General features: G+C 40.7%; 1 protein-coding gene across 4 annotated transcripts in view; it reads left to right on the top strand.

The window, feature by feature from the left end:
* Positions 1-17,627, top strand: part of MYBPC2 (myosin binding protein C2) — a 137,983-nt gene that overhangs the window by 95,664 nt on the left and 24,692 nt on the right. For all 4 annotated transcript variants that reach the window (XM_077259631.1, XM_077259630.1, XM_077259628.1 and 1 more), the window contains 9 exons: positions 1,425-1,454; positions 1,547-1,686; positions 5,171-5,330; positions 5,428-5,532; positions 5,656-5,844; positions 7,379-7,513; positions 11,197-11,364; positions 11,463-11,551; positions 13,650-13,845. In XM_077259631.1, the coding sequence (XP_077115746.1) occupies positions 1,425-1,454; positions 1,547-1,686; positions 5,171-5,330; positions 5,428-5,532; positions 5,656-5,844; positions 7,379-7,513; positions 11,197-11,364; positions 11,463-11,551; positions 13,650-13,845 (1,212 nt within the window). The remainder of the gene's footprint in view (positions 1-1,424; positions 1,455-1,546; positions 1,687-5,170; positions 5,331-5,427; positions 5,533-5,655; positions 5,845-7,378; positions 7,514-11,196; positions 11,365-11,462; positions 11,552-13,649; positions 13,846-17,627) is intronic.

Genomic DNA, 17,627 nt, shown 5'->3' with positions numbered 1-17,627 from the left:
TAGGCAACGTGAGCCTTTTTACAGGGGTCTCTCAGATGACTCTGGGCTCTGTATGTTGCTGTACCTGTGGGTGTGGGTGCGGACAGACAACCTAAAGTCTTCTGCCCTCTTGTTCTGCTATGGGACATACATTTCCACACAGCCTTGGGCTCCCGGTGCCCGGTCCCTGCGCCTCAGCGTGGAAGGAGCTCAGTCGCAGCTCCCTTCCAGATCCTTAATTCTCCTGTGCTTCTTCCCTCTGGCACGCTCTACAGATGCAACGCTGTCTACTTCTCCTCTCCGGAATGGAGCTGCAGCACTACGTTGCTGCATGGCCCCAACCTTTCTCTCCCAGACTCTCTCTGTCTGCTTCCTCTCTCCTCTCCCTCCAAAACTCAACTTCCCAACGCCTCCTCTAAGCCAGAATATATATCTGGGGAAGGTCTCATGAAACTGGGTTCTGAGATCCCCCTTCTAGCCTGGAATCAGAACATGTTGCGTGTATGTACCACCTGTTAAAGGGATCCTCCTCGCTTCCAGGCATGGCATCACTCTCCCCGAATGGAAGCCAACACAATTGTAACAACCGGTTTCCTGGGGTATTACATCTGCATCAAGAGAATCCAGTCTTTCTTGGTTATTTCCAAAATGTTCTAGTTATCACTTACTAAAATGATAAATGATCATTTGAAAATCGGCTGGGGTTTGACTGCTGGGATCCCCACTATTCCAAGAATGGGATCCAGAAAGGAGCGATTGTTTCACTGGCCCCCAAATTTGGCACATTTATTCCCTACTCCAAAAAGCCTATTTTGGGAGTGGTTAAGCTAAGTAATGCCCCTTTGTGACTTTTTGTCATGGGACTACTTATGCACTTGGTGAGTCACTGGGAAACGTTCACATACCCCTATAGGGATATTACTACTTTTCGCATCAACATAGAGTGCATTTGTATGGCACCATATTTCAGACATGTTTATAAGCAATGTCTCTAGGTTGGGAAACCTCATTACGAACGAAGGACATGGCGCCATTTTTATTAGCAGATTTCATAATAATCTGGCAGAAAAACCTTCTTTGAGCCTCTGGATGAAATCAGAGACATAAGTAGGTCCAGTGGCGGTTGGGAGGCCATACCGAACCATGATAATATAAAATGCCCTTACTATATCCTGATACCTTCATACATGGTTAATTGATGGAAAGCTCCATCCAAATAGATACATGTCTAATAGGGCATCACATTTGACTTCAATGCATACCAAGTGGGAATCAATGTCTCACGCACCTCTCTTTGGGTAATTCTCTAGGTAATTTTTTTTCTCACATTGTGTACATTGCTTTATTTTATTCCATGTACTAAAGTACAACACACAATCCATTGCGATCACGTCTCCCGACTTTGATGAAATGATAGAATAATTATATTTATTGTTTCTTTTCAGAGATCAAAGTGGAATACGTCCCACGTCAAGGTAAGTGACACCAAGAAAGGTCTCTCGACCTATTACGTCTTCTGAGTATAAGTTGAGAAGAGACACATGTAATTTGCAATATATTTCTCCAGAACCACCCAAAATCCACCTTGATTGCTCCGGTGGTGAACATGTCAACACCATCATTGTTGTGGCTGGAAACAAATTGCGTTTTGACGTTCCGATTACCGGAGAACCTGCACCAACTGTTTCATGGTTCAAAGGAGAAAAGGCAAGCTAAAAACAATGGATACTAGTCGAAAGCTAAGAAACATAAATGACCAATCAGAGGTGTAAAATGCAAATTAGAATAATCAAGTCATACATTTTCAAAGACCAATACGGCTATAAGGTATCCTTTTTGGAAATGTAAAGACATTTAGGGAACACCAAACAAATTGCGTAGCTAGTCGGGTAGGAAAAGACGAGCTCATATATACATTTCTGGCCACATAACTCCATCAATGAGAAAAATAACTGGGAATCTTCATGTAAATGAGCCTACAAGTGCACCGATGGAGGGCCATCCTCCATACATCTCAAAACTCAAAAATATTTCACAAATCCGTACATTCCTCAACCAAGAATCTGCAAAAACCCTAGTCCATGCCCTCATCATCTCTCGCCTTGACTACTGCAACCTCCTGCTCTGTGGCCTCCCCTCTAACACTCTCGCACCCCTCCAATCTATTCTAAACTCTGCTGCCCGACTAATCCACCTGTCCCCCCGCTATTCCCCGGCCTCTCCCCTCTGTCAATCTCTTCACTGGCTCCCCATTGCCCAGAGACTCCACTACAAAACCCTAATCATGACGTACAAAGCCATCCACAACCTGTCTCCTCCATACATCTGTGACCTCATCTCCCGGTACTTACCTACATGCAACCTCCGATCCTCACAAGATCTCCTTCTCTACTCCCCTCTTATCTCCTCCTCACACAATCATATACAAGATTTCTCTCGCGTATCACCTCTACTCTAAAACCCTCTACCACAACACATCAGACTCTCGCCTACCATCGAAACCTTCAAAAAGAGCCTGAAGACCCACCTCTTCCGACAAGCCTACAACCTGCAGTAACCACCGATCGACCAAACCGCTGCATGACCAGCTCTATCCTCACCTACTGTATTCTCACCCATCCCTTGTAGATTGTGAACCTTCGTGGGCAGGGTCCTCACTCCTCCTGTACCAGTTATGACTTGTATTGTTTAAGATTATTGTACTTGTTTTTATTATGTACCCCTCCTCACATGTAAAGCGCCATGGAATAAATGGCGCTATAACAATAAATAATAATAATAATAATACATCCTCCATAGATCCTCCACTTTATCCTCTGTTGTAGTTCCCCGTACAGAGTTCTCTGAACTGAACACAGACATTACCAAATATGACAGCAATAACATATCCCATCAATCTGCCCTCTACTATCCAATGCAGCCCCTGTGTTTTTGTGCTTTTTTAATCCCATTCTTCCAAGAGTCATAACTGTTTTTTATTTTTCCATCAACTCAGCCATATAAGATCAGTGTTTTGGGGTTCGGTTATACGGTGTTAATTGTGCGGTAAAAATTACCTGTTAAAATAATTTTCCAGGTCAGTAAGATAACAATAATAGTATTAATAAGGTTTATTTTATATATTTTATTAGTTAAAAAATATTAAAAACTTGAAAAGTTTTTCTGAGACGTCAAACTTTGTTATTCCTCTGTCAATAGAGCTGTTTGAAGGATTACTTTTTTGCACACCGAGATATACTTTATAGGCAACATTTTGGGTGTACATACACTTTTTATTGTGTTTTTTGGGGGCAGGGCAGTGACCAAAGAAGGGTAATTTGAGCATTTCATTTTTTTTCTTTTCAGAATATAATGTAATGGTTAAATAATGAATAATAATAATAATTAATATCTTTCCATTTTGATAGATCAGACTTTTATTCACAGGATAAAATGTCCTTATTTTTCATTTTTTACATTTCTTTGTTTTAATTTAGAAAAGGTTCATGATTTATACTTGCATATTTATTTAAATATTTTTAAAAAACATTTTTATTCATTTTTCCTTAATTTGTTTAGGGACTTAAACCTGTAATCCCTTGATCGCTTGTGCTACATACTGCATTATACTCTATTGCTTTATGTAATAATACTATTGATCTCTTCTGAAGTCCAGATTGTGACTGGACTCCATAGGAGCACCAAAATAGTGGCAAACGGGGCCTCTAAATATTGTGGCAGACCATCTGATCCTTATGATCATGTCGTTGGATTGTGGGCAGAGAGATTTTAGAACAATTCTAAAGTATAATTGCACCATTTTAATGCAGAGATTGAGCTAGTTCCATTTGCGGCTATCAGAGGCATCTGGTGGCTGTGTAAGATGCCCAAGCGAGGTAGTCATGGGCGAGCTTCTGCTCTTACTCACTTCGGCATCCTACAGACATCTCGTGTCCCAGTCTCCTCGGTGTGCTGCTGTGTGTGAGGGGCATCACATTTTTTTTAGGGCTGCAGGCCTCTTCTTTTTCTGAGCCAGGAATCCCTCTTCTGGAACCAGGGCAGCAAATAATCCAGGGGACAGGAGGTTCATAAAAAACAAACGTTTACTTGCTGAATAGCAGTATGTACAGTATTTACAGGCAGTAGGAGATAAGGCCCAACGGGTTGTCATCTTTCCCACAGGCACCGGATACAACTTCAACCCTGGTTCTCGGTATCGGTAGAATGTCCCTTTCACTGGCTTTCCTAGCCCTAGGGAATCTTCTGCACCACTGGCAGTATATTCAGATTGCAATATCCATGTAGTCAGAGTCCATTGTTCCCTGTTTCTTCACAGGCTGAGTGTGCCCCGACATCCATCTTGAGGTTGGCCCAGGCCATTTTTCACGGAATCACAAGGAAGATTATTTTTGGCAATCCACTGCCCCAAGTATTGGCCCATGCTGTCCCTAGCAGCCCTTGACCTAGACCTTCTGCTTCACACACTGCTTTCCACACACTGAATGGCCCTGTCACTTCCTGGACTTGCTACCAACTCTGTTCCTCCCCCAAACTGGGCCGGCCATTACAGTGAACACTGTTTCAGTTAACTGCTGCCCCAGTGGGTATCATGGTTTCATAACATACATGAACTTTAAATGCATTTAACCCTTGGAGTGTCAGGGAGCAATCCATCAGCCCCCACCACTTCTACAGCTGTATAATACATCCGGCAGCAGCCTGATATCACGAGAGTTCAGCTCCTGATCTTACTCCATGCACTCACACCCAAGATATATGGGACGTAGCAGTACATCCTATGTAGGAAAGGAGTTAATGGAAGTTTTGGACACAAACTGTCAAAAAGTCACAAATTGAGAAACTTTAATCCATACACAAAAATATTTAAAACTGTCAAGGCATGGTCTTAATTATACACTTATTTATCTATGTCAAAACCAGACATTTTTAGTGCAAACTACACCTATAACTATATACCTGCTATATACTGTATATAAAGGGTATGTTTCCCAGGGAAGTCTTGGTATAAAGCTTAAGCCTTATGACCTCTCAAGCTTGCAGAATTGCAAATGCAGCTCTGGAGTGTAATAAAGACTAACTCATGATCAGCGCAAGAAAAATAAAGCAATGTCTCACAAAGGTATTACATTTTTCAGTAGACTGTGAGAAATAATGACAAATGCAATTTTTTTCCTGACTTGTTTTATAACAGGAGTTTAAAGACACTGATGGACGGGTGCACATTGAGCTTAGGACAGAGCTAAGCAGCTTTGTTATTGAAGGGGCTGAAAGGTCTGATGAAGGCACATATAACATTGTGGTGACCAACCCTGTTGGAGAGGACAAGGCCACCTTGATCGTCAAAGTAGTGGGTAAACTGAACTTTACATTTTACATTTTATTATTTCCAATGGCTGTGATTTTTTTTTTATGTCCTGCTTTGATAAATCAATTATTTTTATATTTAAGATGTGCCCGATCCTCCAGAGAACGTTCGTATCACCAGTGTTGGAGAGGACTGGGCTAGCGTTGTATGGGACCCCCCATTGTATGATGGCGGAAAGGAGGTAACGGGTAAGCAAAATGTTGTAAAAAAAAAAAAAAAAAAGTTACATTAAATATTTTCCATGTCTATAATGTTATATTATTTTTGCTGAAGAACAACTTGTATTCATTTGACTTTTGGCTTTTTTTTAGGATACCTCATTGAAAGAAAAAAGAAAGGCAGTCAGAGGTGGATGAAGATGAACTTTGAAGTCTACACAGATACTTCATATCAATCTGTTAAGATGATTGAAGGCATCATGTATGAAATAAGAGTATTTGCTGTAAACGCCATTGGTATATCTCAGCAGGCCAACACGTCCAAACCATTTATGCCGATTGGTAAGTGTCTCTATGGGTCGTAGAAAACTTGGAAAACTTTCCAAGTTCACATGTATAATTGTGTACAAGATGTACATTAATGTTGGAGGGAACACATTTATTAAATTCAGAAGAACCTAGATTTTGGGGGCATACCACAAGTCAAATCATATTTCAACAAGATTGATGATTGACAATATATCAAGTCGATCAGCACTCTATTATTGATTCTATGGGCTGTTCCAAGTTATATAGTGAAGAACAATCATCCGTTCTCTGTAACAGTGCACTGTCTGAAGAAAGCCCTGAACTGAAGCCCTGCGATATGTAGCACAAGCAATCAGAAGATCGCAGCTTCAAGTCTCCTATAGAGACTATTGACGCAATTAAAAAGTGGAAAAAAAGTTTTAAAAAATATAAAAAAATATAAAAGTTCAAATCAGCCCCACCTTTTGCCCCATTCAAAATAAAACAATAAAAAATAAAAAATACACATATTTGGTATTGCTGCTTTCAGAAATGCCCGAACTATCAAAATATAAAAACAATGAATCCGATCGGCAAACGGCGTAACCAGAAAAAAATCAAAAAGTCATAGTTATACAGTAGTTGCGTGTTTTTGGTCACTGCAACATTGCAATAAAATGCAATAACGCATTTGCACATGCAATTGCATGTACCCCAAGATGATATCAATGAAAATGTCAGCTCAGAGTGCAAAAAATAAGCCCTCAACTGGCCCCAGGTCCCGAAAAATGGAGATGTTAAGGGTCTAGGAAATGGAGCCTTTTTTTTGTCACAAAGCTTTTTTTTTTCAGCACTTAAATAAAAAAGAACCTAGACATGTTTGGTATCTGCAAACTAGTAATAACCCGGAGAACCATAATGGCAGGTTAGATATAGCATTTAGTGAAAATGGTAATTAAAAATACACAAAAAACTATTCAGGAATTGCACATTTTGGCAATTTCACTGCACTTGGATTTTTTTCCCATTTTCCAGTACATGATATGATATATGGTAAAATCAATGGTGTCATTCAAAAGTACAACTCGCTCTGAAAAAAACAAGCCCTCACATGACCATATTGACAGAAAAATAAAAAGTTATGGCTCTGGGAAGAAGGGGAGCAAAAAATGAAAACGCAAAAATCCCAAGGTCATGAAGGTGTTAAACGCCTATGGTAAAATGAAAGCTGTGCTGTGATTGGTTGCTCTGAAGACAACTTTGATGAGTCCTATAGATTTTCAAATAACCAGTTCATATTATCAAACAGAAAATTTAAGCAGTATTCTTTACTCAAAAAAAACGCAAAAATGATAAACTATTGACTTATTACCAAAAACTCAATGAAACTCATTTTTAAAGACCGTAGAAAACTGTATCCTCTCATGGATGGTTTATTACTGATCCAATGTTTCAATCTAAGATTTATTATTTCTAATTTCCAATATAAGTAATGATGTCAATGGTTGTTTTAGACATATTAGATAGGAGGACTTTTAGGTCTTGCCATGGGGCAATTTTCGGACTGACAATATATAATCTTTCTCAGCTCCAACTAGTGAACCTCTAAACTTGGTAGTTGAGGATGTCACAGACACGACCTGCACTCTGAAGTGGAGAGCACCAGATCGTATTGGGGCTGGCGGAATCGATGGGTACGTGGTTGAGTACCGCAAAGAGGGAGGTGAGTCACTAATGAATTGCTAAGATGATGCAAATTTGAATAACTGGCGATTTTGTTCACACCAACCACCAAAATGATTTTATTTCATCCATTTCAGAAGATGTCATCAGAAGGCTCACATGACTATGCGGGCTTCCTCATAATGCCTTACAACTCTCACGTCACATGGTATAGCCTAGCCAATCATAGCCCATGTAAAAGAATAGGCAGGGAATGCAGCAGATGTTTTGTAGTGAATCTGGATAGTGAGTAGACGTCACAGCTTAGAAATAAAGACGTGGAGGGAAAGCTTTGAACATTGAATAATCATTATAGACTGTGAATGAGAGGAGATGAGTGACCTGTCAGTCAGTAACAGGAGGCAGAAGGCAGTTGAGGATTAGGGAGACGAGCAGGAAAGCTGTAAGTGCAGCGCCCGCCCACTGGACTTGTAACTCATTAGCATACAATTTCAGCTATGATTTTTTCTAAAACAGGTAAATAGATTTTCAGAAGAAGGGTTAGGATTGAATCAGCATTAAAGCACCTTTACTTACATGCCATTAGCTTGGGGTTTAAAATCCCGATGACAGGTTCTCCCTAAGAACTATCTTCAGGAGAACAAGGAGTCCTGGAAGTGATGATATGGTCCCACAGATCTCTGATCTCAACATTATGGAGTCTGTGTGGGATTGCAGGATGAGCTAGATGGATGTGTACAAGGGAACAGAAGATCTGTGGTTAGTTCTCCAAGATGTTTGGAACAACCTCACTGTCAATTTCCTTACAAAATTGTGTGAAAGTACCTAGAAGAATTGATGCTTTTATGCTGTTTTGAAGGCAAAGACAGATCACATCAAATATTGATTTTATTTAGTTTTCTCTTTTTTTTCCATTTACTCTGCATTTTGTTTTTTTTTATAAAAAATAAACTAGTAACAGTTATATTTTTAAAAAACATTTGTACTTTTCAGCATTTTTTCCACAACTACCGAAAACTTTTGCACAGTTGTTGTGAATTCCGTTCTCGGGCTCCCTCCTGTGGTCATGAGTGGTATTGTGTGAGTTCTGTTCTTGGGCTCCCTCTGGTGGCCTTTAGTGCTTACTGCGGGTCTGTAGCTGGAATCCAGCTGCCTCGTTTTCTGCTAGTCTGGCCTCTATTTAACTCCACCTGGACCTTCACTTTTTGCCTGCTGTCGTTGTATTCAGTACTGGTTCTGATCTCTCTGGACTTTCCTTGTTACCTGTCTCCTCCTGAGAAGCTAAGTCTTGCTAGTTCATGTTTGCTCATTATTTCCTTGAAAATGTTTCTCTGTATATGATGAGTTCTGTCCAGCTTGCTTATATGTAATATTCTCGCTTGCTGGAAGTTCTGGGGTGCAGAGTTGCGCCCCTCACATCGTGAGTCGGTGTGGGGGTTCTTGTAATCTCTGCGTGGATTATTTTTGATAGCATTTTATACTGACCGCACAGATCTCTTGCTGTCTTCTGTCTATTTAGTGTTAGTGGGCCTCATTTGCTAAAAACCTGTTTTCATTTCTACGTTTGTGTTTTCCCCTTAACTCACCGTTATTATTTGTGGGGGGGCTGTCTAAAAACTTTGGGGTGATTTCTCTGAGGCAAGTGAGGATTGCTTTCTCTCTAGGGGTAGCTAGTTTCTCAGGCTGTGACGAGGCGTCTAGGATTTTAGGTAACGCTCCACGGCTGCCTATAGTGTGTATTGATAGAATTAGGGTTGCGGTCAGTATAGCTCCCACATCCCCAGAGCTTGTCCTAAGGATTTCTGTTACTTAGCAGGTCAGTTTGCGATCCTTGCCACCAGGATCATAACACACAGTACTGTGTAAGCACTAAAAATCTAATAACAGGGTCCTCTTAAGTTTTACTATGGCTTGCATTGTATTAGGGTGCAGTTAGATGGTCGTATAAAGGTACCTTCACACGAAGCGACGCTGCAGCGATAGCGACAACGATGCCGATCACTGCAGCGTCGCTGTTTGATCGCTGGAGAGCTGTCACACAGACCGCTCTCCAGCGACCAACGATGCCGAGGTCCCCGGGTAACCAGGGTAAACATCGGGTTGCTAAGCGCAGGGCCGCGCTTAGTAACCCGATGTTTACCCTGGTTACCAGCGTAAAAGTAAAAAAAACAAACAGTACATGCTCACTTGCGCGTCCCCCAGCGTCTGCTTCCTGACACTGACTGAGCTCCGGCCCTAACAGCACAGTGGTGACGTCACCGCTGTGCTTTCACTTTCACTTTAGGGCCGGCGCTCAGTAAGTGTCAGGAAGCAGACGCTGGGGGACGCGCAGGTGAGCATGTACTGTTTGTTTTTTTTACTTTTACGCTGGTAACCAGGGTAAACATCGGGTTACTAAGCGCGGCCCTGCGCTTGGTAACCCGATGTTTACCCTGGTTACCAGTGTAAAACATCGCTGGTATCGTTGCTTTTGCTTTCAAACACAACGATACACAGCGATCGGACGACCAAATAAAGTTCTGGACTTTATTCAGCGACCAGCGACATCACAGCAGGATCCTGATCGCTGCTGCGTGTCAAATGAAACGATATCGCTAGCCAGGACGCTGCAACATCACGGATCGCTAGCGATGTCGTTTCGTGTGAAGGTACCTTAAATCGGACTGAGATTGAAAAGCAGTGCACAAAGTGGCTGGCGGCTCTCCCGATCAGAGTAGGACAATTTCATGTATTTCTATGGAGCTGCCACACTCTGGTCGAGAGAGCCACCAGCCAGCTTGTGCATAGAGTTCCCATCTCTGTCCGATTTATACGTCCGTCTTATTGCGCCCTTAAACAATGTAGGAAAAGTAAATTTTCCTGATAAACTTTTAAATGGAAAAATCATTAATAAAATCAAACTGGTAATTTTTAAAACTACCCATTAAAAATACAGCCTTGGCAGCAAGTGAGTTTCTCCAAAATCGATTCCTAATGGAGTTGTCGTCTGCTGTCATTATCGCGCCAGGGTACGGACTCAAGTAAATCCTTTGACTCTCTGCTGAGCCAAACCATCCTGAAAATTACGCCACCTAAGTGCAACTTCTAGTTTTGAAAAAAAAATATATATATTGCTTGCAATTAGCATATATTGGCCAACTCTCTGGGGAGGCTAAAGGATTAAGAGGTGACCTCTCGGACTACTGGAAGAGTCATCAAATCACACAGGCTCCTTCAAACTTTCCTGAAATGTCTCAAAGACAGCTATTTCTGGGAGTTACTTCAGTCATGGATCATGGAGGTGGAGAGTGGACTGTGGAGTGGTGCCCGAGTGTCTTCAGTGTGCTCGAATAATATGGTTGAGTCCCCGTGGCTGTTCGACAGGCACAACACATGCATGGATTGCCTAACAAACAAGCAATCCCTGCATGTGTTGCGGCTATTAAACAGCCACGAGACATGCAGCCTCAGGGACTAGAACATATTTTTTGAGCATGAAGACACTCAGTTATAACACGACCATGCTCAGATAACACCTTATCCCAGCATGTTAGCTCATCACTAAAGGACAGCAATGGTAAAATGGTGAGATACCATCACTCTCACATAACAGTAAAAAAAGAAGTTATAGAAATACATGAATTTACAGCCACCAACCCGTGACCACAACTCTTCATGGAGATCTGATCTTAGAGTGATAACACTAATGTCATGCATTAACCTTCAATTCATTTCCATTTACAGGTACTGAATGGACCCAAGCCAACAGTAAACTGGTGGAAAGATGTGGATACACAGTGAAGGAACTTCCTACAGGAGAAAGGATTGAATTCCGAGTAATTGCTGTAAATATTGCAGGAAAAAGTGAGCCAGCCATCCTGACCCAGCCGGTCACTATCCGGGAGATTGTGCGTAAGTCACAAAAAAAAAAATCATTTATCACGCTAATAACTTTTGTCCAACAACATCAGTATGGATTTTCATACAACCTCATTGTCTTCATTTTACAGAACAACCAAAGATTCGTTTGCCTAGACACCTCAGGCAAACCTTTATTAAGAAAGTAGGAGAGCAAGTCAATCTGCTTATCCCCTTCCAGGTAAATCGCTTTATTATTTACATAAATAAACTTACAATATATATCGTTATGGTGTTTGCGCATAAAGCATTCATATATATAAATATAGGAAACTTTTGGCATGAGAAAAAAATTGCATCATCCTACGATTACACTCCGAAATCGGTACTGTGCAAGAAAAAAATTTCATTGCATATGGACCATCAGTGCAACATCGGATTTTTACAGATGCATTACAATTATGTAAATGGTCATGTAAAAGATTAATAGCTGATGAGTCAAAAAATGGATTTCACATGGATGACAAGTAAGAAAAAAAAAATCGCCCCACCATCCTTGATGAAAATTGGACCGATTTTTTTTATACGCTAATCTGAGCAAACGCTTAAAGTTAATGTGTCATCAGAAAATGACCTATTGTTTGAGTCAAGCTTTGTGTTAAATGTTTTATTATTTTGTTTAATATTAGCAATGTTTTTTTTCCATATCAAAATTTTTGAGAAAAATCAAAATTAGAAATCTTGCAATTCTCACACCGGCCACCGGGGCTATTTTAGATGCCAACTTCCTGTTATTTCAGGAAATACACGTACATTAGCAGCATTTGATTGACTGAGCATATTTTTTTGTATTGAAGCAACAAATAAGTAAGTGCAAAGTTGCTTGAGAAGGGAGAAGGAGCCAGGGCAGCTGTGACTCATTTGTGTGATCAGATGTAGATGTGTATAGAGATGTTACCTGTCATTGCAATCCTCCCTCTGATGATAAGGAGCCTGCTAGAAACACTTTATGGAGGGATAAGAAATATGACCTGATTCATCATTGTCTTTTCGCCAGTTTTTTGTCTAGTTTTGTGTGCTCTGTGCCTTTTTTATTTGCAACCAATTCACTATTCTATTTATGTTTTTTTTCAAGTCTACCTTAAACGTGCTCGATAGTTTTTTTCTTTGCTTTGTGGATGGAGTTTAGGGATTCTACATTTTTTCGCTTGATTTATTAATTGCGACTTTTTAAAGAGTCACAAAACTTGGCCCAACTTCACTCTGGTACACCCACACCCCGATGAATTTTTGAGTATACACAATTTTTGCGACTTTTGACTCAAAACATTGCAAAAACAGTTCAAGACAAGAAAAAAATCCCATTTTCGATTTTGAACCAAATTCTTGAATGGCATGCACCATTTTGATCAATTTGGCAAAAAATGGCAACTAATACCATAGGAAAAAAACAGGAAAGTGACTTTAAAAAAAAGCAAATGAAGAATGTGGCTCATGAATCTAAAATTGCCCAAGTTTCCATTGTGAAAACAAAAAACTTTCCTATTTGTTTCATAAGGCTGGAGTCACACTTGTGAGTTCAATGCGAGAAACTCATGCAAGTCTTTCGTGTCAAGTCCCAGCACTCAGGAATGGAGCGTTCAGCTGCATAGAAATACATGCAGTGGCACGCGCTGGTCCCGAGTGACGGCGGCAGTGTCGGGACTTGATGCCAGAGACTCACGAGAGTTTCTCGCATTGAACTCGCAAGTGTGACCCCAGCCTAAGGCTAGGTTCACATTGCGTTAGTGGGTGGTCGCTAACGGACAGCGTTGCACGGCGAAAATGTCACAATTAACGCCGTGCAATGGGTCCGTTAGCGCACCCATTGACAGCAATGTTGTTTCAGCCTGAAGCGCATCGCTAGCGCGTGCCTATTTCGGCTCGCGCTAGCGATATGCCGATCTTTTGTGACGCGCCTCGGACGCTGCTTGCAGCGTCCGCAGCGCGCCCGAGGTCCGTTCCCTGCTCTCGCAGATTGGGAATCTGCGAGAGCGGGGACGTTAGCGCGACCCCTAAACGCGGCCCCTACAAATACATTGCGTTAGCGCAATCCGCTAGCGCTAAACGGATTGCCCTAACGCAATGTGAACCTAGCCTTATACAGATTATTTTTAGTTCCCCAAACTGAGCCCATACATAATAATGTTAAAGTTGAGATAATCCCCTTAAATGCTTGGTTCTCTACATAAGATCATCGTCTTCTCTTGTCCAAATGATGGAAACCTCTTTCCATATCTGATCGCAACATTTAATTACCGTACTTTTATTCATTTGAGTTTTTCTATCCTAAAAAAAAGGGAAAACCAAGACCAAAAGTGACATGGAACAAAGAAGGACAACCTCTGGATGCTAAGCAAGTTAGTGTTAGAACTTCTGAGGTGGACACCATCCTCTTTATAAGGTCAGCCGAAAGGGGACACTCTGGAAAATATGGCCTTACCGTACAAATAGAAAACATGGAGGATGCAGCAATAATCAATATTCGAATTGTGGGTATGTATTAAAACCTTAAGTCATATTTTCAATATGTAGACAGTATCAAGGATGGGTCACAAGGAGGTGATCTTCTAGAAAAATGATGAGGTGTTAAAGAAAATTAACTACTTATAGATAATTCCAAAAGACATATTGTTCATTTATGGAATTCCAAAAGTTTTGAGTTTACAATACAAAAGTTTTAAGGAGTTGTCTGGTAAAAACAAATTACAACTTATCCAATGGATAGGTGTAGTTGAAATCCAACCAACATCGGGGAACTTCTCCGATCAGCAGACCAGAGACTTTTTAATCCCCGATGTGACTTTTATCCCTGTCACAGAATGAAGCAACAGGTCGGCTTAGGCCACGACACCGGTTTCACGGTCAAAGATTGCTTTATGTCCTCACTACATCGCAGCATAAAGCAGATGAATGGGGTCACATTGATACCCGCAAGGTACTACGATGCAATCTATCCACAGCCTAAGGGTCTATATAATTAGGTGAAGCATTAGCCCCAGCAATAGCAATTCATGAAGTTGGGGGAAGTGGAGTGGGGGGACGGGTTGTAATTCATGGGCTACAAAGGTCAAAATAGAAATCTAAAACAACTAAATTATTTACAAGATATCTAACTCATCTTCCAAAAAATGTTTGCAAGTGTCCAGGATTATCCAGGAGGTAGCTGACCTGACCTCACAACATTAAAGGGGTTGTTCCGTGACTTTAACAAATATATCCTTAGGATAGCTCATTAATGTCTGATCGGTGGAGTGCAACACCCGGCACCACCACCGATCAGCTGTTCCTGGTATCGGCCAGTCAGAACTGCTCAGTCATGGAGTTGCACAGCTCCATTGATGTTATAGTGGCTGCAGCTGGGTACTGCACATCCCCTATTGATTTGAATAGGGGATGGATGTGCAGTACCCAGCCGCGGACACTATATGGTCGACAGAGCTGTGCAACCCGTAAGTGAGCAGTTCCGCTGACTCCAGTGCCAGGTGTCTCACCCTCACAAATCAGACATTGATGACCTATCACAAGGATGGGCCATCAGTGTTAAGGTCCCAGGCAACCCCTTTAATAGGAACTCTAAAGTTAGTGAGTTCAAGGCTATGTTCACAGGAGTTTTTGCAGCTTTTTTTTTTTTTTTTTCTTTTTTTTAAAGGCAAACCCTGCTCTCTTGACAGTAAAGAAAAGCTGCTTACAAAAAGTTGGCTTTGCTGCTTTTATTCTGCAGCATTTTTTGGTGCCTACAGTACATGTTTAATAAAGTCAGTTTTATTCACCCCAAAACACTGTAAAAACAATAGTTGCATTTTTTCAGCATTTTTAAACTTTCGTATTGCTTTCTAAAGGGGAAAACAAATTTGCAAAAAAGCTGAAAAAATTATTACGTTGCAGTTTTCCAATTCAGTCAAGAAAAAAAAATTATGTTTGTGCATAATATTTCTTATTTATTATTTCAAAAGGTTTGCTGGTACTGTAAGGACTCGACAACACAACAGTAAAAATCTGACGAGTGATGTCCATCATTTTGATGGGTAGCGCTCCTCCCCATGTTAATCTATAGGGCTGCGCACATGTTTTATTTCCTCCTCAGACCAAGTGCACGATTTTTCTCCGAGAATCAGATGGCATTTGCCCCTTCAACTCCATAGGAAAAAAAAAATCGGACCACACACAGACTGACAATCTAGAGATGGAGGAGAAACTTTTTTTCTCCACCTCCAAGAAAATCGGATCATGCTCTGATCACACTCTGATCAGAGTCTGATCAAACGCTGATCAAAATGTTATTAGTATAATCAGAACAATTTTCTTGGATGAGTGAAACCCGTTCTTATGACCCTAGTCTAAGGAGCAGCTGTTAATTTGTATTAAAAAATTGTGGGAAAAAATACTGCAAAAATACAACATGTGAACATAGTCTAAAATTGCAGCCAATATTCCCTTCCTTCCATCCTTTCAAAATCTGAAATGCTTTGCCCTAAATAGCAAAAGCAAATGACATATCTTTGCTTTTTATCTGTGCATTAACTGTAGATTGTTTTAAGCATTACCTAATCCATGGAAATCATCAAATATCAGAAGCCATGAGCAAAATTTACAAGAACGAAGAGAACTTTCTATCTCTTTTAAACAAAGGTTGAAGATTCTTAGAACCTGAATCTCAAGGATGAAAACTACATATCAAAAGTTTTTTAAAAGTTTAGTTTCCCTTAAAATCCCCAACTAAACTATGTTATAGAGTCCATCAGAAGGGTGAGTTTGTAGCTTGACCTACTTCATATTTGTTAAATGTCTGGAGAATCCCATTAGTCCAACCTATGTTCATAACGCAGTCTTCACAACTTTGAAAGTTCATGAGATGAATATCTACATAGATCAGGTTCCTTTATTTCAACTATATTTAACTCATCCTGTTGGCCATTATCCAGTGCTCCCTGCAGAGATCCAGATCTATCACAAGCCACAGAATGTGAGAGAAGGTTTATTTTAATCCCTCCTAATTCAGAGTTGAAAGTGTGAATTTACCAGTCCTGAATTGGTCATGAAGGCTCTCCTGCTCTTCTGAGAACTTGGCAAGGCCCTCCAAATTTTTTATTGCTTTGCCTGCTGGTTTGGTTTCATCATCTGACTTGTAAGAAATTAACAATCTCAAACATCAGGTTATCATTTTATCACCTGTCAAGAGGTTTTATCCACTTTTATGTCTGTCCAGCGTTTATACTGAAGTCACAAGTAGAGATGAGAGAATATGTTCGGAAAACAATTGCCAAACATAAATTCAACATAAATTCAGCACATTCGGATTCGTGATCGAAAAAACAAGCATTTTTCATGTAATTGGACAAAGTCGGTAAAATTCTGTAAACGTGAGGGAAAATAATTGCATCGCCACTAAAATATTTTAAAGTAGATAGATAGATAGATAGATAGAAAGCATCAATTCAGCAGCCGCGTACAGTAAAATCACAGTGGGACCCGACAGAATAGAATAGACAGATTACATACAGTATAAACACATAGGATAGATAGATAGATGTCAGTGACAAATACAATTAGTACAGTGTGTGCAGCTTACTGTACATGTAATTATTAAAAATATTATTTTTTTCTGAAAAAAATGGTATGGGTTCCCTCACAATTTTCTTAACCAGCAGAGGGAAAGCTGACAGCTGGTGGCAGATGTTTATAGCCTGGGAAGGAGGTAATAACCATGGAGCTTGCCAGACTATTAATATCAGCTCACAGCTGTATACTTAGCCTTTACTAGCTATTAAAATGGCGGACCCCCCAAAAAAATGATGTAGGGCAGAGGTGTCAAACTGCATTCCTTGAGGGCCGCCAAGAGGTCATGTTTTCAGGATTTCCTTAGCATTCCACAAGGTGCTGGAATCATTCTGTGCAGGTGATTAAATTATCACCTGTGCAATACAAGGAAATCCTGAAAACATGACCTGTTGGCAGCCCTCGAGGAATGCAGTTTGACACCTCTGATGTAGGGTCACCCTATAATTAATAACCAGCAAAGGCTGTGGGCTGATAATAGCCTTGGAAGGAGCCATGGATACTATCCCCCAGGCTAAAAACATCAGCTTTCAGCCACCCCAGAAAAGGCACTTCTGTAAGATGCACCAATTCTGGCATTTGGCCTCACTCTTTCCACTTGCTCTGTAGTTGTGGCAAGAGGGGTGATAGTTGGGGAGGTTAATGTCACCTTTGTGATGTCAACCACCCCACTATAAGATGCCCCCATTACTAACCTCATAATAATCATATTGTATAAA

This window comes from Ranitomeya variabilis, chromosome 4 (assembly GCF_051348905.1).
Source record: "Ranitomeya variabilis isolate aRanVar5 chromosome 4, aRanVar5.hap1, whole genome shotgun sequence".
Lineage (NCBI taxonomy): Eukaryota > Metazoa > Chordata > Amphibia > Anura > Dendrobatidae > Ranitomeya > Ranitomeya variabilis.
The sequence above is the reverse complement of the archived record's forward strand: the minus strand, read 5'-3'. Positions and strand labels throughout refer to the sequence as shown.